Source organism: Halichoerus grypus, chromosome 6 (genome assembly GCF_964656455.1).
Source record: "Halichoerus grypus chromosome 6, mHalGry1.hap1.1, whole genome shotgun sequence".
Lineage (NCBI taxonomy): Eukaryota > Metazoa > Chordata > Mammalia > Carnivora > Phocidae > Halichoerus > Halichoerus grypus.
In genome coordinates, this window is record NC_135717.1 from 60,599,101 (window position 1) to 60,624,717 (window position 25,617).

The 25,617-nt window shown below is 35.3% G+C and overlaps 1 protein-coding gene across 1 annotated transcript in view; it reads right to left on the bottom strand.

Annotated features, from left to right (window-relative positions):
• DNAJC1 (DnaJ heat shock protein family (Hsp40) member C1) overlaps positions 1-25,617 on the bottom strand; it is a 233,776-nt gene that overhangs the window by 124,549 nt on the left and 83,610 nt on the right. The window contains exon 7 of the mRNA XM_036082728.2: positions 15,002-15,092. Coding sequence (XP_035938621.1) covers positions 15,002-15,092 — 91 coding nt within the window. The remainder of the gene's footprint in view (positions 1-15,001; positions 15,093-25,617) is intronic.

Here is a 25,617-nt window from a genome sequence, read left to right on the forward strand (position 1 = left end):
ATTTTTTTACTTTTATCACTCTGATCCAAGCCATCATCATTTCTTGTCTGGAGTCGTACAACTCCCAACTGGTTGGTCTCCTTGTATCAAGTCCTTGTTTCAGTCTGTTCTTAACCTCACAGCCAGATTTCTTAGAACATGTATCAAATCATGTCACTCCTCTGCTCAACCTTCCTAGGACTTCCCATTCCAGAGTAAAATCCAAGTTCTTACTCTAAGTGAGTATGCCTCCCATCCCCACCCATTCATCATCTCTCTGACCTCATTTTAATACTCTCCAGCCTCCTTGCTGTTCCTAAAAAATGCAAACCTTTCATCTGTTGCCTCTACCTGAAAGCCACTCCCTCACCTGCCTTGCTTACTCCCTAACCTCCTGCAGGTCTTTGCTCAAATGTCTCTCTATTACCGAGGCCTTCCTTGTCCCTGCAGTAGGCCTGCCACATCCACATATATATATATACATGTGCTCCCCATCCCTCTTCCTTGATACTTTTTACTTCAGCATTTATCACTACTCATCTTGTTGGCTCTTTCTACGAGGGCAAAATTCTTTCTTTTTATTTAATTTTTTTAGATTTATTTGAGAGATAGAGAGGGCAAAGGAAGAGGGAGAGAAAGTCTCAAGCAGATTCCATGCTCAGCATGGAGCCCTACATAAGAGCTCAATCTCACGACTCAGAGTTCATGACCTGAGCCGAAATCAGATGTCAGATGCTTGACCTATTGCGCCACCCAGGCGCCACATACATGGGCAAAAAATGGGCAAAAATTCTTATTTATTTCGTTCACTACTGAATTCCCAGTGCCTGGGACAATATCTGGTGCTAAATAAACAGTGAATGAATGAATGAATGAATGAGAAAGCTCTCACTGTGGACAGATCTGGGACTAAAACTCAGCCTCTGCAATTTACTAGCTCTTTTGCTTAAAGTCCTTTACTGTTTTGTAAAATGGGAACAATGGTAATACTACATCTCATGAGTTGTTAATGAGGAGTAAAGAGATTAAAGCATATAAAATGATTAGAATGGTACCTAGAATATAAAGAACTTGTAAAGAACTGTGCAAAAACGTAGTACTCTTAAGATTTAAAAATTACTATCCTAATATACAAAAGATACAAAGAGGGGAGTTCTGGAGAAAGGAAGAAGCCCTAAAATGCATATGTGGACCAGGTGAAACAACTAAAGGAAAAGGTCAAAGTAGAACAAATTAATACATAATTTTCTAAGAATTTTATTTCCCCTTCCAATAAAAAAATTTCCAGATGAACAGAAAACTTTGAAGGTAGGAGTAGTATCATTTATTGATTCTCACATTTCATTCAAGTTTGTGAATTTAGTATATGCCAAGAATAATGTACATTAAGAATACAGTACTGTGGGAACAGTTCTAGTTAAAAAGGATTACCTTAACTAGAAATTATGTGGTATCTAACTACTATATTTTACCTTATACTGCTTACATACCTTTATATTGCCAGGCTTTTAAGATGGGTGGTTTTTTTTTTTAAAAAAGTCCCCGATACTATATTAGACAATTGGTAATTTAAGTGACTGGTGAATCTAATATAAAACTATCAAAAAACTAGGATGGTGTCACCAGAGTACCATATGAAACCAAATTTGTAGACCAGGTTTTTGTTTTTCAAATTATTTTCATAAAAGGGGAACAAGTCATAGAACTGACTCCTTATGAAGTATGTCACATTACTGAGCTTCTCTCAATTTCTTTATTCTGAACACCAAAATACTGCTTGAAGAAAACACACATAAGCTAGAATCCACCTCATCAGTACTAATTTTGCCTTCTTATAGAGAATCAGTTATAAAGAAGCAAATAAGTAAATGTAGCTGTTTATATTTAATTCTGGGGTACTGTATCACAATTGCAAGTGTTTGATGCATTTGTAAAGAAGCATTTAAAAAATCACTTTAAAAAAGTAATTCAAAATTTCCACTTCTAAAAAAATGGAGGAAAAGTACTTTTCCATACTCCTCCCACTAAGAAAATGGAAAGACCCTAAATGTTACATATAAAACAAACACTGAAGACTGATTTTTGAAGAGAAGACAGGCCAGCTAGGTATGACAGGACATGATGAACACCAAGGTGGTGAGCACCCTTGGTTTCCTTGCATAGTAAGACAAGCTTAGATAATAACTGATTTACACTTCAAGCAAACAAGGGACAAAATTGTGACCAACCCTTTTTTGCCAGCAAAGGCTAATGAGAAGCCTAGACTTCTGCCACTGTGAGGCTGTAATAAGGCACCCCAATCTCCCTATCAGGGTGATGTGAAAAAGACTTTCTTTCCTGCTGAGAGGTAATAAGGATCCCTTCCCCTGTAAAGTCAATGATAGGGGTAGGGGTAACCTAGGCTAATGGGAAGCCTAGACTTCCATATCTACCCAGGGGTTATGGGGCATCCCTCCCTCTCCCTGCTACGGTGGCTTTAGAGAAAGTCTTGAGGAGAGTCAGGGCTTTCACAACTGCCCAGGAGTAAAGAGACCAACCCTCCACAATGTCAGCAGAGGCCAGGTGGGAAACTGTAAGTAGGCCTATCCCAGCAAGGGGATATCAGTTGAGTGTTATCGGTGTGGCCTACTGGCATATGAGAACACCCACACCTGCCCAACCCTAAGAAGATCCACAACCACCCTCTCCCTCAGCTGTAAAACAGGCTGTGGACTTCCTGAGTGTAACAGTGTAATAGGGCAGCAACTCTCCCCTTCCTCGGCTCAGCTAGAGCACTGTCAGAGAACATCAACTAAGATAGTACACTTAAACAAGATTCAGAGTATTATAACATAATACCCTAAATGCCCAAGTTTTTTTTTTTTTTTTTTAAGATTTTATTTATTTATTTGAGAGAGAGAGAGCGTGAGCATGAGCAGGCGGAGAGTCAGAGGGAGAGGGAGAAGCAGGCTCCCCGCTGAACAGGGGATTCCACACTGATTCCAACTCGGAGCTCAATCCCAGGACGCCTGGGATCATGACCTGACCAAAGGCAGATGCTTAACCAACTGAGCCACCCAGGTGCCTCCAAATGTCCAAGTTTAAATTTAAAAAAATCCCTCATCATGCCAAGAACCAAGAATACCTCAATTTGAATAAAAAAGATAATCAACAAGATGAAAAAGAGATCCAAAGTCTCTGACTAGGATTTTAGAGTAGCCATATAAAAATGGTTTGATAAATAATAATGAACATTCTCAAAATAAATGAAGAAATAAAAACTCAATAGCAAAGACACAAAAGGCATACAGAAAAACCAAATGGAAATATCAGAACTGAAAATGTGCTAACTAAAATTAAAAATTTAATGATTGAGAACTCAACAGAAAACTGGAACAGAGAAAGTAATCAGTTAACTTGAAGACAGAATGATAGAAATTGCCTAATCTGAAAAATAGAGAGAAAAGAAAAAAAAGAATAGAGCCTTGGGGACTTTGAGGACTATAACAACATTCCATTAAACAACAGCAGAATACATATTCTCTTCAAATGCCCATGAGATATACACTAAGCGAGACCATATCTTGGGCCATAAAACACACCTCAACAAATTTAAATGAATTGAGATCATACAGAATAGGTTTTCTGACAAAAAATGGAATCAAACCAAAAATGAGTAACAGAAAGATAACACAAAAATCCCCAAATACTTGGAAACTAAACAGCATACTTAAATAATCCAGGTATCAAAGAGGAAGTCTCGGGGTGCCTGGGTGGCTCAGTCATTAAGCGTCTGCCTTTGGCTCAGGTCATGATCCCAGGGTCCTGGGATCGAGCCCCACATCGGGCTCCCTGCTCTGCGGGAAGCCTGCTTCTCCCTCTCCCACTCCCCCTTCTTGTGTTCCCCCTCTCGCTGTGTCTCTCTCCGTCAACTAAATAAATAAAATCTTTAAAAAAATAAAAAAAAGAGGAAGTCTCAAGGAAAAAAATACTGAACTGAATCAAATGAAAATGTAATGTATCAAAATATGTGGGACGCAGCCAAAACAGTGCTGAGAGAGGAATTTAAAGCACTAAAAGCTTACATTAGAAAAGATGAAAAGCCTCAAGACCATAATCTAGGCTTCCACATCAAAAGCAAACAAAATCAAAACAAGCTCAAGAAAGCAGAAGGAATAATAAAAATAAGAGCAGAAATAAATGAAATAGAAAACAAAAGCAATAGATAAAAAAATCAATGAAACAAAGAAGTAGTTCTTTGAAAAGATCAATAAAATTGACAAACATCTGGCAAAACTGACAAAGAAAAAGAAAAGAGAAGTTACCACTGAAACAGGAGAAATCACTAAGGACATGCAGACATCAAAAGGATAAATTAGTATTAGAAACAACTATACACACATAAATTTGACAATTTGGATGGAACTGACCAACTGCTTGAAAAATACAAACTATCCCAACTCACCCATAAAATAGATATATAAAAGAGATACTTAAATAAGTCCTGTAATTACAAAGGAAATTTAATTTGTAATTTAGAAACTCCTAAAATAGAAATATCCAGTCTTAAATGGTCCCACCAGAGAATTCTACCAAATGTTTACAGAATTAATACCAATTCAACACAGTTTCTTTCAGAAAATAGAAGAGAGAATGCTTCCCAATCCCTTATATGATGTTAGTACTACTCTGATACCAAAATCATACAAAGACAGTACAAAAAGAGAAAACTATAGACCAATATCTCTCATATAGGTGTAAAAATCTTTAGCAAAATATCAGCAAATAAAATTTAGCAATATATAAAAAGAATTATACACTATGGCTACATGGTACTTACTGCAGGGATGCAAGTTTAGTTCAATATTCAAAATTTAATCAATATAATCCACCAAATTAACAAGCAAAGAAATATCACATGATCATATTAATTGATACAAAGAAATTAACAAAATTCAACACCTAATCATGATAAAAAACTCAGAAAACTAGGAATAGAGTGAGATTTCCTCAACTTCATATACAGCATCTAACAAAAAAACCCTGTAGTTTACATACTTAATGGTAAAATACTAAAGGCTTTCCACCCAAGGTTGGAAACAAAGGAAAGATGTCCTCTCTCATCGCTCTTGTTAATATAGTTCTGGAAGTTATAGCTAGCAAAATAAGCAATGAAAAGGTAATAAAATGCATATAGATTGAAAAGGAAGAAATAAAACTATCCCTATTGCCATATGACCTGATTGTCCACATAGAAAATTCAAGAAATCTGCATAAAAACTCTTGTAATTAACAAGCAAATCTAGCAAGGTTGCAAGATACATACCTACATATAAAAATCAACTGCATTTCTTTATTTGCAGTGACCATGTAGAAATTGAAATTAAAAACCAATACCATGTATAATCACTCAAAATAAAAAGAGAAACACTTAGATATAACAAGACATGTACAGGAATTGTATGCTAAAAACCATAAAACACTTTAGAAAGAGATCAAAGAAGATACAGATGAAGAGACAGACTGTGTTCATAGATTAAAGGACTCCAGATAGTAAATATTAATGCTCTCCAAATTGATATACAGCTTTAACATAATTCCTATCAAAATTTAACAAGATTTTTGGTAGATATATACAAGATTATTCTAAAATTTATATAAAGGAACTAGAATAGCTAAAACCATTTTGAAAATGGACAGGAAAGTGGGAAGAATCACTCTACCTGATTTTAAGACTTACTGTAGAGCCACAATAATCAAGACTGTCATATTGACAGAGGAAGAGAAATGGAGACGAATGGAACAGAATAAAGAACTTAGAAAGAACCCTATGCAATTAAGGCCAACTGATTTTTGACAAAAGGTGCAAAAGCAATTCACTTTTTGAAGAACAGTTTGCTAGAAAAACTGGCTATACATTCTTAGGCAAAAAAATAAACTTTAACCTAAACCTCACACCTTATAGAAAATTAACTCAAAATGGATCATAGATTTAAATGTAAAACATAAAATCATAAAATTTTTAGAAGAAAATAAGGGGGGCGCCTGGGTGTCTCAGTCGTTAAGCGTCTGCCTTCGGCTCAGGTCATGATCCCAGGGTCCTGGGATCGAGCCCCGCATCGGGCTCCCTGCTACATGGGAAGCCTGCTTCTCCCTCTCCCACTCCCCCTGCTTGTGGTCCCTCTCTCACTGTCTCTCTCTCTGTCAAATAAATAAATAAAATCTTAAAAAAAAAAAAAGAAAGAAAGAAAATAAGGGAGAAAATACTTAGAATAGGACTTGGGGAAGTCTTTTTAAATAACAAAAAGCATAATCTAAAAAACAGAAACAATAAATTGGACTTTATCATAATTAAAAGCTTTTGCTCTGTGAATGACTATTAAGATGAAAAGCTACAGATTGGAAGAAAATATCTGTAAACCACATATGTGAAAAAGAAATCATATCTAGATTATATAAAGGACTCTCAAACTCAACAGTAAAAAAAAAAAAAATCCATTTTGAAAATAGGCTAAAGGCATAAAGAAAAGAGTTTACTATAGAGGACACGCAGATGGCAAATAAGCACATGAATGTTTCAACATCACTGGCCATTAAGGAAATGCAAATTAAGATCATGATGAGATATCTCTACAAATGTATTAGAACAGCTAAAATAAAAAACAGAATCCCAAGTGCTGGTAAAAGGTACAGAGAGACTAGAACTCTCATACGTTGCTAGTAGGAATGTAAAAAGTTATATAAGCACTCTGGAAAATTATCTGGCAGTTTCTTAAAACTCTAACCATAAACCTATCCTATGACCCAGCAATTGTACTTCTGGGCATTTATCCCACATAAATAAAAACTAAGTTCACAAAAAACTTACACCTGACTATTCACAGCAGCCTTTATTTGTAACAGTCAAAAACTGTAAACAACCAAAATGTTCTACAATTGGTGAATGGTTAAACAAATTATGGTACAACCATACCAGAATAAACACGAATAAACTATTGATACATGGAACAACTGAGTGAAAAATGCCAATCTCAAAGGTCGAATATTGTATGATTCTCAAAATCATATTCTCTAAATCATGTAGTCAAAATGACAAAGTTAGAGAGATGAAAAATAGATTCGTAGTTGCCAGATATTAGGGATAATGGGGGAACGGGAGGATATGGGTGCGATCATAAAGGGGTAGTTGTTGATTGGGATGGTGGTAACATAAATACATGCTTGTGATAAAATGGTAGAGAAATACATACACACTTTGTATCAATGGCAAGTTCCTGGTTTTCAGGAAGGCACATAGGACCCTCTCTATACTATTTTTAGAACTTTATTTCAAAGTAAAAAGTTAAATAAAAAAGTAATAATTCAACAAACAATTCTGGGAAAACTAGATATCCACATGCAAAATAATGAAGTTGGACTCTTACCCACTATGAAATGAAGTCCAAATGGATCAAAGACCTAAATGTAAGACCTTAAACTATAAAACTCTTTGAAGAAAATATAGGGCAAAAGCTATATGACACTGGATTTGGCAATGATTTCTATGATATGACAACAAAGGCATAGACAACAAAAGAGAAAACAGACAAATTAGACTTCATGAAAATTAAAAAATTCTGTGCATCAAAAGACAATGTCAACTGAGTAAAAAGGCAACCCACAAAATGGGAGAAAATATTTGCAAATCATATATCTGATAAGGGATAATATCCAGAATATATAGAGAACTCCTAAAACTTAACAACAAAAAACAATCCAATTCAAAACTGAGTACAGGACTTGAATAGACATTTCTCCAAAGAAACACCCATCAGGATGGCTATAATAATAAAAAACAAAAAACAAAAAACAAAAAACGCAGAAAATCAGTGTTGGCAAAGATGTGAGGAAATTGGAACCATTGTGCACTGCTGGTGGGAATGTAAAATGGTACAGCTGTTATAGAAAACAGTATATTAGTTCCTCAAAAAATTAAAAATAGAATTGGGGTGCCTGGGTGGCTCAGTTGGTTAAGCATCTGACTCTTGATCTCAGCTCATGTCTATCTCAGGGTTGTGAGTTTGAGCCCCATGTTGGGCTCCACACTGGGTGTGGAGCCTACTTAAAAAAAATTAAAAATAGAATTACAGAACTGAAACCAGGGACTCAAACAGTTATTTGTATATCCATGTTCATAGCAGAATTATTCATAATAGCTAAAAAGTAAAAGCAACCCAAGTATCCATTGACAGATATTCAAATGGATAAGCAAAATGTGGTATACGCATACAATGGTATAATATTCAGTCTTAAAAGAGAAGGAAATTCTGACCATAACACAGACAAACCTTGAGGACATTATACTGAGTGAAATAAGCCAGTCACAAAAGACAAATATTGTATGATCAGCCTTATATGAGATAATTAGAGTAGTCAAAATCATAGAGACAGAAAGTAGAATGGTGGTTGCCAGGGGTTGGAGGGAAGTGAGAATGGGGAGTTACTGTTTAATGCGTATGAAGTTTCAGCTTTACAAGATGAAAAGAGCTATGGGAGATGAATGGGGTGATGGCTGTACAACATTATGAATATATTTAATACTACTGAACTATATACTTAAAAATGGTTAAGATGGCAGATTTTGTTATATGTGTTTTACCACAATAAAAAATATTAGAAAAAAAAGAAACAATATAGTGATTTTATTGTAGCAATCATGAAGAAAGGGAAAAAAATCTTAATATGAGATGAATAGGTACTTATGACTTGGCAAAAATTTCCAGTGTCAGCACCACATATGGGAACCATATTTCATTACGTATGGAAATAAAGATGATATACTCTGTTAAATATATTTCCCGAGTACCTATCACATGCCTGGCATTGTTCTAGGCTCTGGGGTTACAGCCATAAACAAGACAAACAAAAACACCTGCCTGCATGAAGCTTATAAACGGACATATTATTTTATTAAAAGTATAATAGTAAATAAGTACATTTTTAGTTCCAAATTAAGTAAATTAATTAAATAAAATCTTAGTTCAAATTTAACTAGATTACTCTAAAGCCATAAATGTTTACATATTCAATTGGATAAAAAGTTTTTAAAATCACTTCAGTGGGAAACTAAGATTGCATTATACTTAAGCATACCTAGGCATTATGGTTTGAAATGCTGAAGGAATTGTAAATTTGTATTTGAGCTACATGATTTTAAAAATTCATTGTTATTGAAGAAAGTACCTAGGAAATAAGACTATTCTTTAGGTACTCTCTGCCTACACATAAACTCTTGGGACTAGGGCTATTAGGATTCACTATATAATACGATTCATAAGTTAAGGCAGAGTTTCTGTTTGGTCATGTTTCCAAATGTACTGGAGCTAGTGACTGGTGTATGCTTTCTCGTAAGTTATCTCAGACAGTATTCTCCCATCCATGAGCACAATATATTGCCACAGGATAAATGATCTAACCTAAATTGGGGCTACCTCTGCCCTATCTCCCTTGTCCTATTCACCACCAACCCCTGAATCAACTTAAAATCATCACTAGCATCTCCTTTCTTCATGAACCTGAGTTTTCTAAAAACCAGTCTTGCTTTACTCTGGGGAAAGTGAATGTTTTCCCATCCTACTACCCCAAAAAGGCATATTCTGTTCTCCACCTTCTCACTGTTCCCTTGGCACCTCTACTTAGGTCCATCACTGGGGTATGCAACAGGGACCAAGAAACAAGAAGAAAAATATAATTAATGTCTGGAACTATTATTTCTGCAGATAAAAAAGAAGTACTTCACAGTAAAGTTTTGATTACTTGATTTTGTTTTTGTTTTAAATCATATAAGGTACAGAGAAAAATATAAGGGAAATACTAAATTTTAATTCTTCTTCCCCCAATTTTGTCTATTCAAAATTTCACCTTTACAACCAATTTCTTTTTTTAAAAAATATTTTATTTATTTATTTGAGACAGAGAGAGAGAGCAAAAGAGAGAGAGAGCCTGCACAAGCGGGGGGGGGGGGGGGCGAGGGGAGGGGCAGAGAGAGAGGGAAAAGGAGACTCCCCGCTGAGCAGGGAGCTGGATGTTGGGCTCAATCTCAGGACCCCAAGATCATTACCTGAGCCGAAGGCAGACACTCAACTGACTGAGCCATGCAGGCACCCCTACAACCAATTTCTTTATAAAATAACTCATTTTTCCCATTCATGATATGGGCTGTTTCATTATAGTACTTAAAATTTATATCTACTGACTTAAAATGAAACTCAAATAATTAAAGAATGTATAATATAATATACATATAACAATGAAAAAGTCATATTTATAAATATTCAACTTATTTAAACCTAAAACATAAAATTGATTAAATTTGTAATAAAGAAATAAGTGCCTCAAATTTTCCAAATAGATATCACATTTTTTGCATAGACTCCCAGAACAATGATATTCATTTTTAAGAAATCCCCCTTTTTGTATTTCCTCCTCTAATATACCATTTTAATAAGACTACCACACCTTACTCAATGTATATTCCGGTATGGCCCTCCGAGGATACAGCACAATCTCAGCAGTGGAGCAGATAGACTTGAGGGCAGATTAACAATTAGGTCATGAAAAACAGGCAGCATAAAATAGCTACTGCTAATCTGCATGAGATGCATTTACTCAATTAAGCAGATGGAAATGTTATTATGAACTCAGTATTCCAATGATGGTCTTTAAAATTAAGAAGGATAGGGGCAAATGAAATACACACTGGGGGATTTAGGGTTTTTATATATTAATTCTAAAGTATACAATACAGAACACTGTAATGAAGTTAACAAAATTAATTAAAAGATTCTTTGCATGTAAACCATTAGAGACTACATTAAAAAATACATGACAGTTTCTGACATCATTAATAATGTGACTGTTCTTTAACATTCTTAATGTTGATACCATCATCTTTCCCTAATATACCACTGATATCAAAAACATGAGCGTTAGAGGTCTTATTACTCATGGCTGGTATGAGTATTGTTTTTAATATGCTTTCTGGTATTTACATTTTCCATTTTGAGTTTCAATAACTGGTAAATTAGTGATGAATTTTCAAACTTTTAAAAGATTACTATATATTTTTACTGGCAAAGAGTTTTCAGATATTTATGTATTTGAAAATGTGTTTCTTTATATCATCTTTTTTATTAGACAATAACAAAATAAGAAAGAATTATTAATCTGTTTGAAAATTTCTATCAAACGCTTAGAACAAAAATCAAGTGATTTTGTGAAAATGGTCACAAACTTTATTTATTTACTTTAAAGATTTTATTTATTTGACAGAGACACAGTGAGAGAAGGAACACAAGCAGGGGGAGTGGGAGAGGGAGAAGCAGGTTTCCTGTGGAGCAGGGAGCCCGATGCGGGGCTCAATCCCAGGACCCTGGGATCATGACCTGAGCCGAAGGCAGACGCTTTTTGAATGAGCCACCCAGGCGCCCCATGGTCACAAACTTTAAAAGGAATTTTTATGTAGTGATCAATTATCTTACATTGTGATAAATAGTTTATGTCTAACCCCTATATTCTAAGTGGTAGTGTACATACCCATTATTATTACAGAATTCTAATATATATGCCAACATTATAACAATTAGGTGGTTTTTTACAAAAGCTACATAAAAATGATAAGCTGTGTCTTTGAAAGCAATAAAATGTATTTTCACCTTGACTCTACCAGTAAATTCTGGGTAAAGTTTGGTATTTTTCTCTTTTCTTGTAAATGTGTTTTCCCCCCTCCTCTGACTTGTCTTAAAAAGCTTAGAAAAATTTTATGTAACAATTATACTTAAAAACAATTACATAAGTAGTACACTTAAGAGTTTCATTTATTTATTGATTTACTCAATATAATTAAAACTATCTCAACAATTTCTATAAGATAAGCTTCTGTTTCAATCCTAGGTTTAATATAACAATAATAATCATTTTCCCACCCTTCCTCCCCAACACATACCTTTTTTTTTTTTTTTTTTAAAGATTTTATTTATTTATTTGACACAGAGAGAGACACAGTGAGAGAGGGAACACAAGCAGGGGGAGTGGGAGAGGGAGAAGCAGGCTTCCCGCCGAGCAGGGAGCCCGATGTGGGACTCGATCCCAGGACCCTGGGATCATGACCTGAGCTGAAGGCAGACGCTTAACGACTGAGCCACCCAGGCGCCCCCCAACACATACCTTAATATGTAATCCTCTATAATCCTAAACTCTTCCCTCTTAATAGAAATCTGCTTTAAACAATGACATAGTTGACTTGAATATTATTATTATTATTTATTTATTTGAGAGAGAGAGAGAGAGAGTGAGCAGGGAGAGGGGCAGAGGGAGAGGGAGAGGGGAAGCCGACTCCCTGCTGAGTGCGGAACCCAATTCGGGGCTCGACCCCAGGACCCGACCTGAAACCAAGAGTTGGATGCTTAACTGACTGAGCCATCCAGGCACCCCTGAATATTATTTAGTATTTATAACTGTTGAAACTTTTTGAATTAAATTATGTGCTTCTTCAAACAGTGTTGTATACAGGATAGGTGCTCATTAATATTATTGCATTACATTAATTCATATATTCATCCAATATATCCATTTATTAGGTGCCAGGACACCATAGTCAATGCTGCTGACATAAAGATAAAAAAGAAATAGCCCCTGTTCTAAAGCTGCCCAGACACCCAAGGGATTGTAATAGGAATAAAAATGGACCCTTAAAGATGTCCACATTCTATTTCTGGAATCTGGCAATATTTTACCTTATATGGCAAAAGGGACTTTGCAAATGTGATTAAGGTTGAGTACCCTGAGATGGGAGATTCTCCTGAATTATCCAAATTCGCCTAATCTAATCACATGGGTCCTTAAAAGCAGAGAACTTTTCCTAGTTATGGTCAGAGAAAGATGTGACTACAGAAGAAAAGTCAGACATCACACATCTGCCTTTGAAGATGGAGGAAGAGGAACATAATCCAAGGAATATGGGGGACCTCTAGAAGCTGGAAAAAGCCCTGCTTGGTTTTAGCCCAATGAGACCCATGCTGGACTTCTGACTTACACAACTGTGAGATAATAAATTTGTGTTTAAGCCATTAAATTTGTGGCCATTTGTGACAGCAGCAATAGAAATACTGGATTATCTAGCCCGACATGTTTTTTTGACAGTTAGGAAACTAAAATCCTCAAAGTTACACATTTAGGTAGTGGCAATGTACTCTGAGTTTGGAAAGAACCTAATTTTCTTCTCTCTTCTCAAACCATTGTCTGGTGCCAGGGTAAAGGCAGAAAACGAAGGGAAATAGTTCTGAAGGGAAATAGTTATCACCATTTTTCTATATATTAAGTGTATGAATTGGATGCATGGTATACTAATACCACAGCCAGTCTCTTCCAGTTTGCTTTGGCTAAATTACAGCTGACTCTTAAATAATGAGGTTTGAACTGTGTGGGCCCACTTATATGCAGATTGTTTTCAATATATACCATACAGTGCTGTAAAAGTATTTTCTGTACCTTATGATTTTCTTAACATTTTCTTTTCTCTAGCTTACTTTATTGTAAGAATACAACATATCATATATAAAACACAGAATATGTGTTAATCAACTGAGTTTTCGGTAAGGCTCCTGGTAAAGAGTAGGCTATTAGTAGTTCAGTTTTTGGGGAGTCAAAAGTTATACATGGATTTTCGACAGTGTGGGGGGGTCAGTGCTCCTAACTCCTGCATTGTTCAAGGGTCATCTATATCTATATGGGCTGCAGGAACAGCTTTTACTGTACACCCTCCTCAAAAGCACTTGAGTGTTTTGTAACACTATGTGTGCTGTGCATGTGTGTGCATTTATAGGTGTGAGGTGACCAGTTATTAATTATGGTTGTGTTGTCTCTTGTGCCCATATTGGTACCATGACACCATACACTTCTTTTTAAAAATTTTTAAAAAAGATTTATTTGAGAGAGAGAGAGAGAGAAGACGCAGGGGGAGGGGCAGAAGGAGAGGGAGAAGCAGACTCCCCGCTGAGCGGGGAGCCTGACTATGGGGCTCAATCCCAGGATTCCCAGGTCATGACCTGAGCTGAAGGCAGACGCTTAATCAACAGAGCCACCCAGGTGCCCCAACACCATGCACTTCTTTAGGAATCCAGGTAGGTGGAGGGAAATGAAGTCTAAATCCCAAATACTCACATTGGAATTTTTAAAAGAATAGAGATTTCACCTCCACAAATTTAGTCAACAAGTATTTACTGTGGACCTACTATGTGCAGGGTCTGTTTAAGGTATTTGGATAGACATAGCAGTGAACAAAATAGATCACGTCCCTACCCTCATAGAACTTATATTCTATTGGGAGAACCAGATGGTAAATTAACAAATAAATTAATGTTAAGTAGTGTTAAATGCTCTGAATAAAAATAAAGCAAAGTAAAGGGAAGAGTGTATATATGTGGGGAAGATGTAGATAGGGCAAAATTAGACAAGAAGACGAGGGCTGGGGAAATGCCTTCTTTAACTGTATATTCAACTTTTCCTAAAATCAGCAAGAACTGCCTTTAGTGTTCAGTAGAAGACTTCTTTTCAACATACTGATAATTTAGTCAAGGGTTTTCATGTTATAACAATACACTGATTAATTGAAACAAAGACTTTCAAAACAAAAATCCTTGATATTTTCAGGCTTCCCATTTACTACTGTTTTACAGCAAGTTGAGTGATCAACTGGACAGACTTGGCACTAAATATCAATGACAACTACAGCACTGGAGTATTTTAGGACTTTCTGGATTTTGGATGCCTCCTGGATTTGAGGAACTTTATGACCCCATGTTGATTTTATCTCTCCTCTCATACTGAACTGTGGGTGGTTCAGTAATTACTAATATAGTAATACATTAAGGAAGTAACTCTATTTAGAGGATGGTAAAGAAAGCACAGAACATTTAATTACTGCTGACTTTAAGGGAAAATCCAAATTTAAATAATCAGTTTTATATGATATTGTTAACACAGCAAGACAATGTTTAAAACTCACTTTGAAGTGTTTCAAGTTCAGCTCTGGTCAATGCATCTTCCTTTTTCTTCAATCTTGTTTCTTTATATTTAGCATAAAACTCCCCAGCATCCTTAAAAAAAGAAGTTACAAATAAATTAACATGAAAATCAGTTTGCTTTGACACTATTTTCCACATGATTTCATTTTAAAGCAGTATATTCATTTAACAAGAAGTCTTCCTTTCTGTTTATGTTTTTAAATTTTATGATGAACAGAAGAAACTAAATGTTTCTCTATGATTTTTCTCTCTTAGAGAGCTTATTTATTAAGGCTAGTAATTGCAGGAATATAAATTTAAGTAAAGTCTTTTCTCTTAGATAAGGAAGAGAGGACTCCTCTTCCTGTTTTCCACCCCTGTTTATTTTCTCAATATTGTGCTATTGCATGGACAAAGAGCAGAAAAACACACTTGCTAAACTGAATTAAATTATTTGGTACAGTAAATTATACTACTGTGACTAACGAAGTACTAACACTTTTCATATTAGTCCCTTAACTTCAAAAGATTTTCAAAATTATCATATGCAAATCTGATTATGAAACCTATATGATCATGTAGATACAAGTGAAGTTGTCATTCCTCCTTCCACCACACTTAGAGATTAGTTCCTATCATGGAGAGTTGGGGATTGAGGACAAATACTTAGGTGTCAAAATATAGTGGCTAAAGTCTCAAGGAGTGGCACACAGGTAAGACTCTAGCAGAGTAATGAAAAAAGACTAGGGCTTCAATAATCACAAACACGGACATAAACAAGTTGATGCCCTAGACATATGAAGATCCCAACAAGGAGAAAAACAGAATAGGTAATTTTCCACTACCTCTTGACTCAAACTTCATCCATTATATAGCAAGATACTTGTAGCTGCCAGGTCACATTGGGCTTTTTTTTTTTTTTTAAATGTCTTTGCCTATGCTTTGCCTTCCAACTAGAATATTTTGCTGCCCTGCCATTATTCTGATGAACTCTTATTCATCCTTGAAAACTCTATTCAAGCATCACCTCCTTTGCAAGTTTTTCTGACCTTCCCTGGCAGAGTAATTCTCTGCTGTATACTGCTTTTGTATTTAAGCACACTTCTAGGACTGCTTGTATCAGGCTATATTCTCTCCCAGAAAACGAGAAATTTGAGATAGGGGTACTTGTATGACCAGAGTACAGTATCTGGCATAAAACATGTACAAAATAAATATTCATTGAACTGAACTAGATCAAAATATATGAGAAATCTTGTAAAGAAAGAAATGAAAGGGCTTGATGATTGATGTGGAATAAGAAAAAGAGAGGTATCAAGGATAACTCTAGGGTAACATTCCCAGATTTTAAGATTCCTAGGGCAGATAAATCATGGACTCATCTGAGAGGGTTTTATTTTTTAAGGAAATAAAGGAACAAAATAAATTCTTGGCTCTACCTTGATTCAAATGGAAATGCATGAACACTTAAACTCTAGAATAGAATTTTCTCTTTTCATCTATGACTGTCTAGGAGTTACAGATATTCTTAGAGTCTATATTTCTTGGGGTTATATCAGAACTCTTCTACCCAATAATGAATTAGGTAAATAAGAGGTATTTCTAAAATCACTGGATCAATATAATAAAGATTTAGCTCTATTCTCCCATTCTCACTTCTATGTTCCTACCTCATTTCTACCAGAAGGATTCCATAAGCCCTGGGTGAGTGAAATAATGATATCATTTGAAGGGTACAGAAAGTCATGCATCCAACATACTTATCCTCCTAGCCCATATATACTTTTGGATTAAGGATATATGGCCCCTTAACATTCCCTGTACCCCTAAAAAACTCAACCTGGAATACTATTATTTTCCTTAAGCCATATCAGTCATTTATTCCTTGACATGAATGAATGAATGCGCTTATTAGCTTCTTTGCAGACAGTAGTTTTTAATAGTAGGGAAAAGAAAAGGTCAGGAAGGCACTGGTCCCTTGAAGGGAGTAGGAAAGGTGGCACCATGCAAGAAAAAAGGGCACAGATAAGTTATTCATGAGATAATGAAAGAAGGTAGGTTGAAATCAACCATCATAGTACAGTATAGTGAGATAAAATACAGTGATTAAGAGGACAGATTTGGGAACCAGACTACCTGAATTAAGGTCTCAGCTCTGCCATTTTGTAGCCTATATAACATTCAGCAAATTACTTCACTTAGTTTTGGGTGAATTATCTCATTCAGGAATGGGGATAATCACAGGGCTATTGTAAAGACTGAAGTGTTGATAAATGGGAAACACTTAGAGTAACATCTTACCCAGAGGCCTTCTATATGTTACCTATTTTGATTATAACTTCATCCTTTTACCAAAAACCATATTCTGCACCACAAAGAGTGAGTTTTTCTGCTTCATACTTCACCAAAACTCCTCCGGCAGAATCCTATATCTTCTTGCTTACATGATTTTCTTTACTTTTGGTACTGTCTCCATGCAAAAATCTTTTATTGGGTAATAGTAGCCTCTTCGTACTGGTCCTACCAAATCTGAGTATTTCTCTGCTAATGTGCTTTTTCCTGCTACAGCACAGAAGTCCACTAAAATCCCTCTTTGAAATTACCCATTTGATCCAAAAATCACACTCATCTGAGGATCACTATGCACCTAATCACCTTAACCTACTCCACCTAATTCCAAGAGTTTTAACACATTCCCTAGTTTCACTCACGTTTTGTTCTAGGCCGAGAACCCTTTCTTCCCTCTGCTCCATTTCTAAGCATTTATTTAAATGTTCCTCATCCTTTTTCTTTTCTTCATATCTTACTTGTATTTTCAAACTGTAATTACAATATGCCTACTCCAGAAAGGCTTACTTCTTTAAGAAACCTATGATCTCTAATAGCTCTCCTGCATTCAACACTCTACATTGTTCCCACCCTCCTCGTGTGCAGTTTGGTGTACCATACTTTAAAGTGCACTGACAAACTGGAAGACTTTAAGAAGAAAGTGATCAAATGGTGAGGAAGCTTGAAACTATTTCTTAAAAGGGAATGGAGATAAGAAGATTAGAGATAACCTGATAACTATCAGAGAATATCTTAAGGGTCATTACAGGAGAGAATGGTGTAACACCATAAATGGTTCCAGAGACAGAAATTTTGATTTTGGATAAATATAAAGAAGAGTTTTCTAATAATTTAAATTACCTTAAAATGAAAGAGACTGACTTTAGAGATAATATTCAAGAAGAGACCAGGTGGCTATTATTTAAAGTATATTCTAAGGGAGAATCACGTATTCAAAAGGGGTTGAATAAGAGGAGTTGTTTTCCAGTATGGAGGTTCCTCAAAAAGTTAAAATTAGAGCTACCCTATGACCCAGCAATTGCACTACTGGGTATTTACCCCAAAGATACAAATGGAGTGATCTGAAGGGGCACCTGCACCCTAATGTTTATAGCACCAATATCCACAATAGCCAAACTATGGAAAAAGCTCAGATGTCCACTGACAGATGAATGGATAAAGAAGATGTGGTACACACACACACACACACACACACACACAGGAATATTGCGCAGCCATCAAAAAATGAAATCTTGCCATTTGCAACAATGTGGATGGAACTAGAGGGTACTATGCTAACTGAAATAAGTCAATCAGAGAAAGACAATTATCATATGATCTCATTGATATGTGGAATATAAGAAACAAGGCAGAGGATGATAGGGGAGGAGAAGAAAAAATGAAACAACATGAAACCAGAGAGGGAGACAAACCATAAGAGACTCTTAATCTTAGGAAACAAACTGAGGGTTGCTGGAGGGGAGGGGGGTGAGGGGATGGGGTAACTGGGTGATGGACATTGGGGAGATTATGTGTTGTAAAGAGCACTGGGTATTATATTAGACTAATGAATCACAGACCTGTACCCCTGAAACAAATAATACATTATATGTTAATTAATTGAATTTAAATTAAAAAATAAGTAAATAAAAAAATAAAGGGGAAAAAAGAGAAAAAAGAAAAGCAGTTGTTTTCAAACTCCCCCCCCATTCTTCATGAGTGGCTAATTCACGTCAATATAATTGTCAAGTAGAGAAAATAAAGTCTCATTTTGAGTCCAGAATAAGCCCCAGTTTACCTACACACAGAAAATTAGAATATCTTATAGATATAAACATCTTATCAATCTTTGTGGACACTGCTTGAAACATAATAGAAGCTTAATAATATTCCGTGAATGAATGAATGCTTACTTTAATCAATCAGGGCTCTGAACCGCTGAGGTTTAGCTCTGTAATATTGTATTAAAACTATGGGATTTACATGGTTCCAAACAGAAAGAGTTCCAATCCTCGAGGAGCTTACATTATAATCATTATGGATGGAACATGAGCAAAAGTTTTTACTTTAGAAGCAATTCTCCTAGTACTTAACAAAATTTTTCGAAGGGCTCAAAGCTTGTCTACATAGATATCAAGCAGGGAACTGATTTTACATTATAGAACTACAGCCAACTTTAAGAATTTGCATGTTATGAGTATCCTTTGTATGTAATTGTAGAGCATGGCTCTTGCACAGGAAGACATTAAGCAGTTATATTTATTTATGCTTATTTACTGAACCACTATTATATATGTTGTACCTTGTTAGGATATATGGAGATTATATGATAAGACAAGCAGCTGCCCTTAAGGCATATGTAAAAATAATTGAATAACCCAAAATTTGGAATATAACCTACGAGAGAACAGAGATTTTTGTGTTTTATTTATTTTTTATTTTTTTGTATTTCCAGGGCCTAGAGGAGCACCTGGCACATAATAATAAATAGGCACTCAATATTTGTTGAATGAATTACTGGAAGAGAGAATGAAGCTCACCCAACATTCTCTCTCCCCACATTTCCTTGTCCTCTTGAGATTAGGTGAGATCATGGCACTAACTCTGAATGGGCCTTGGATGGAAATATCATGTGTCATTTCAAACCAAAGCATCAAAAAACTCGTACAATCCTCCAGCTCTCTACTCATCCATCGTGAGGAAGGAGGCCACATGTTCCAGGTGGGTACGGTTGGAAGATGGTAAAGACGTCATTGTTCTGAGTCCCTGAATGGCTAGTTAGAGCAGAATGCCCTGGCTAGTTAGAGCAGAATGCCCTCTTTCCTATCAACCAGTGATAGACAAGTGGCATAAACTAGAAAAAAATTTTAAGCCACTGGATTTTCAGGATGATCTGTACCTTGCCATAGTCTATCCTTACTATAATACAAAAAATAAGTGCTATGAAGTTAATACAGAGCATATACAATGGGAGTTTTCAACTGGCCTGATCAGGAAAGGGTTCCTAATGATGAAGACCATTTATGTAAGCCTTGAAGATGTAGTATTTCCAAGAGTAGTGAGTTATGAGATGGAGGATATCCATATCAAAAACTTTTCTTTTAACATTATTGACATAGTTCATTTGAGTGATAAAATAACATGCTGAGCTAGTGCTATTTGCCGTGTTTCAGTTTACTTTTACTTCTCCATATAAAGTTCAAAATATTAAACAATTGAAGGAAAACCTAGGAAAGAAGGGGGTTGATCTAGAGTGGTACAAGCAGTGAACTGCTATCACCTATTCTATGGGACTAAGGAACATGGAAGTGCTCTGAGGACAGGTAACTACAAAAGAGATGAAGGATGTTCCATTTCTTTTTTTGACTGTTGGCCAGCACAAATCTCTTTCGTTTGAAGCTTACATATAACCTTCAACATAGGAAAATACGAGAGGTACATTTCGGACAATCTGCTCACACAGTCATTTACTCTGTATCAAGTTTTGTTCTCCCCCTGGCTTAAACTACAATCTCAGAATTACAAATAATGTGCAATAAAATTACAATGAAGAACACAGGAAAAATTTTAAATTGTAGACTTTGAATAAGAGTCCAAATTTTTGTACAAACACTGAGTTCACAAAAAAGTAATAAAATAAAAATAAAACAAAAACCCAGGAGCTATGCCTTCCTCTCCTGAGTCAGTGGTATTCAAGGAGATATAAGGCTAAGAGCTACTTTTTCCACTTGGGCTAAGAAACAGAAGAGACTACAGAAGTCATCTATTCAGCTCCAACTCAACGCAAGAATCCTTCTATAACTTTTATAATAATTACAATCAGCCTAAATACTCTGGTAGAAACTTTAAGATCAGACAGCTTACTCATTCAGTATAAAGTAGTTATCTAGCTGGTTATCCCACTATTGGGAAAATTTATTCTTTCTCAGCTTCTATATGTCTCATATTTTAATATTTATTTTCATTTGCTTTAAGTTTCATTTCTACCATTTAGTAGTTGTGTCACTTTGAGCAAACTGCCTCACCAATCTGAGTCCTAAGTTTTTATCTATAAAATATGGAATCAATGAGAATATATATCTCTAACATCCTACCTAACATTTTGTGTTTTTTTAAATCTTTTCTACATCTAGCAATAACCTACAAAACTCTACTTTATGGTCTGTCTTTGGACCTCCTACTACTTGTATCTTACGCCCCCCTTTCAGAGGGCAGAAGGAATGGAATCTTTGTCTTCTGTTGGGAGGTGTTTCCGATTTTCCTTTCTCTCTCTATCCTTCTGTAGCAGTAGAGTTTCAGCCTTACAAAACTTCAGACGCACTTTTCCATCCCTTTTCATTTGTTTGCATACTCCCTACATAAAGTATGTTTGTCTGCAAAGTTTTTAAAAAAGTTCTTAGAGGACTAAAAGTAAACTTTTTCATCCCTTGGAGAATCTGTGTTTAACTCTGAGTAGGAGAACAGGCAACTCAGCTTGCTACAATTGCCTCAAAGCCTTTTAGAAGCTTTTTTCCGTTGCTAATTAGCTGTGAATGTTTTGTTTATTTGGCTTCTGACAGAGCCCCAGCAAGCAGAAGCAAAGGGGCTAGAAAGGAAGGGCCCTGACTGTACAGAGGGTGACCTCCAGGCTTGTCTACAGCTGTAGTTTCCATGGGAGAAGCTTCTTGGGAGGGAGGACGCCTCCATTTACAGATAGTTCTATAAAGTATAATATTTCCAATACTCTCTTAGGCAACTGTCATTTTATTTTTTAAGGCAAAAGCCACAGTACTATAGATAAGATTCCTCTATTTTCTCAGACACTGTTCCTAGGCAACCTACAAATCCTGATAGGGGTGGAGCTATGCGTGCTGGAAATTTCCTACAATAATTTTTAATTTAACTGTGTTCACATAAGATCAGCTTGGTAGTGAGAAAAGATGGGGCTGGGACTTAACAATGGCAAAAATTGACAACTTTAGGCAATGCACACATAAAGGAATTCTATATTTCACAAATTATGTAACTGAGAAATGTAACATAGCAGTTAAAGAGAAACTTGAATGTTGAATTCCCACAGGATCAAGCTATTAAGCAAATAAATTCTGAATACTTAAGACCTGTTTCATCTTAGAAAGTGTAGAGAACTATGAACAGACCATGATTTAGACTGGTAATCGCTTAGGATATTTGGCACTTACTGATCTTATATATGAGAAATTGGTGGTATTACCAATCTAAATTATTATGGGCCCAAATATATGAGACTCCAACACAGACAGGCACTGACAAAAATAAACTTAAGTTATAACAGTTAAACTGAAAATATGCACATAGTATATTTCAATAATTGTTTGCTACTTTCATGGTTATATGTTTCAGAACATATATGATAAATCAAAAAATATCCAAGAGATGATATTTTGGATATCCTCCAAAGAGGCTAGAAAAATTTCTTGGGATTATAGGCTGAAATTAGCCAACACGGAAGACTGGTTTAGTCAGATTCCAAGAGAATGTGTATTCCCTTTGAAACTACCATGAGATCAGGAACACACTGGTAAGATACAAGTGTCACTAGGGCTAAACTTTTAATGTTAAAATTAAATTCTAGGCTCAAAGTATACAATGCCTCTCTTGATATAGTCCAAGTTCCTTGCTATATTCTAATTCATATTCCATGTCTTCTGTTGATCATTCCATTTGCTTTCTGCACTAAACACATTTTCTCAAGTTTTCCCAACTTCTTTGCGTATAGTCATGCATTTAACTTTTCCCTAATATTCTCTCATCGCTCTATGCACACACTAACCTTCCTTCTACTCATCAATTTACAAACACTCTCCACATTTTTTTACTTTGGTTTCTCATCTGACTTTTTACTTTTCTGCATATGTGGGTACATGAATGATATGAAGTATACATTTTGCTAAATACATACACCTTTCCTTGGATATTTTCCAATCTGGGAAATGTTTGATATCTATTTAACATTATCAAATATTTTATATGTATCAAGTATAATAGTTTTTAGTTTTTTGGTCTCATTCTTCTAGTCTATCAATTCTTATAATTTTCCCATTATCTTTTTCGGAACAAAGGAAAGGAAAAAAAACCCAGAGCTGGAGATAATAAGGATGTTCTTGAAAAGCAAAGGAAGCTATCAAAGATATACCTTTATCTCTACCCAGTCTGATCATAGAACAACTTTGGGTCTTTTCTGCCCATTATGTACTGTAACTTTTCCACTCCTAACATTATGTATGTGTCTTTGACAGATGTGTGTGATGGAAATACTCTGCTGTCTAATCAATAAATTTTATTCTGTCTAAATGTCCTTTATAGATTCCCCACATCAGATTTATCTATTAGAGTATAAATTCCTGAATGGTTATATACAGAGTTTGGAGAGCTGCGATGTAGGCTTAGATGATAGTAATGGGCTATGTGATACCTTTTTTTAAAAATAAAAAGCAGTTGTATAATGTTTTTCTTAGGGCTCTTTCAGCCTTAACGCAGAATGATTGTATGGGAATTACTGTATCTATGAAACTATTTTTGTATACTACCTAGTACACAAAGTGGGCACTTCACTGTCAATGGTCTATTCATCTTTCAAGACTCAATTCAAGTGGCTCCTCTTTGTAGTTTTCCTTGGTCATTCTAAATAGAGACAATCTTACTCATCTGATCATCTACAGAAGTCTTTTGTTTATATTACATATGTGAAGATTATATACCATATTGTATTTTAATTATTTTAATTCATGTATTATAATCTCTACCTGACTATAAGGTCCCAGAAGGCGTATTATCTCAATGGCCCGTTAATAGTGCCTTGTTCTGATATATGTTTAATAAATTTTTACTGAACTGGCTAACCTGTTTCTCTAAATATATAACTTAGCAGAAGCTTTACACATCAAATACTGATGTATATATTGTCATTTGTACTTTTTTGTCGGAGGGATAGAAAATAATTTAGGTAAATTAATCAGGTAATAAGAAGTTTTCTTAGGGATCTTAGATGCCCAGTAATAAACAGTGAACTTAGGAGCATAAGCTGAACCAGAACTGCCACTTTTCCAACTCCCACTGGATAACCATTTATGTATATAAAGTACAATAAAGGAATGGGTATCTAGAGGAAGAATAGGAGGAACGAAGTTGGAGATGAAGAGCTGTTGATATGACAAGGAAAAATTTAAGTACAGATCTGGCTAGTGTAAAGGCCATTTGCTGGAAGTCTCTGAGTCTCCCACTTTCAGTTTGGACCCTCCTTCTTATCCGATAGCTCCATACTTATACAGAATCCTTGAAGACCAGTTTTAATGAATTTCACAGAAGTCAAAGGATTCACACACAGAAGTAAAATTCTCTTAACTGATACCTGCTTATCTAACTTCTGAATGCTTAATAGGAGCTGGATGTATTAGCTCTTAAACTTGTCTGTGTCAGTGATACTTGTAATTATATGATTCAACTTAAGTATTATATAAAAAAAGGTGAAAAGTAAGTAGAAAAAGAGAGTTGTTTCTATGAAAACCAAGTAGATGCTTTGGGAAGCTCAATAAAAGAGTTGCTAAAAATGCTGTTAACTAGATAGAAGTCCGTCAGTTATGAAAGACGGGAAATCATAAAACTCTGTAAGGATTATACAATTATACTGCTTTGTAAGAGTCTAGTTTAACTCTTCTTTAAAGAAATCAACTAGAAGTTTGTCCCTAAAGAAACCAAGATTATAGATGCAGTATATGCAAGGAAAAATAAAATGGCCCTATATCACAAGAGTGGTGAATAAAGGTAAAGTACATGCTTAAAATGTTTAAGGTCATATGTATCATTTTTTATACTTAGAGCTCTAGTAGGGCTCGTTTTGGCCACTGTACCAATTACCAACCCAGACTGCTTTAGGTAAGGAGGGCTTCTTCTCAATTTCATAAATATCTTATTTAAGACCTCATAGAAGTATCACATCAAAACTTTAGTATTGTGGATAAGGAATACGTACTCCCATTACACAATTTTATGGGTGATAAATTAATACAAAGGTTACAGTAGACTGAAGGAAAAAAAGGAGACGAAAATCTAATCCTAAAAGCAACTACTCAGTATTGCTTTGCTCAAGCTTTCTATGTTTATCAATCTGCAATACTTTCACTTTCACAGTTTGTATCAGAATCTACTATATTATTTTGTTAGTGAACATGAAAAAAAACAAATCTTACTTCCTCGAAGCAGAATTAAAATACCAAGTATTTGCTTAAAAAAAAAAAAGGAGAATTATCTTATTTTTCTTCTTGGAATGAAT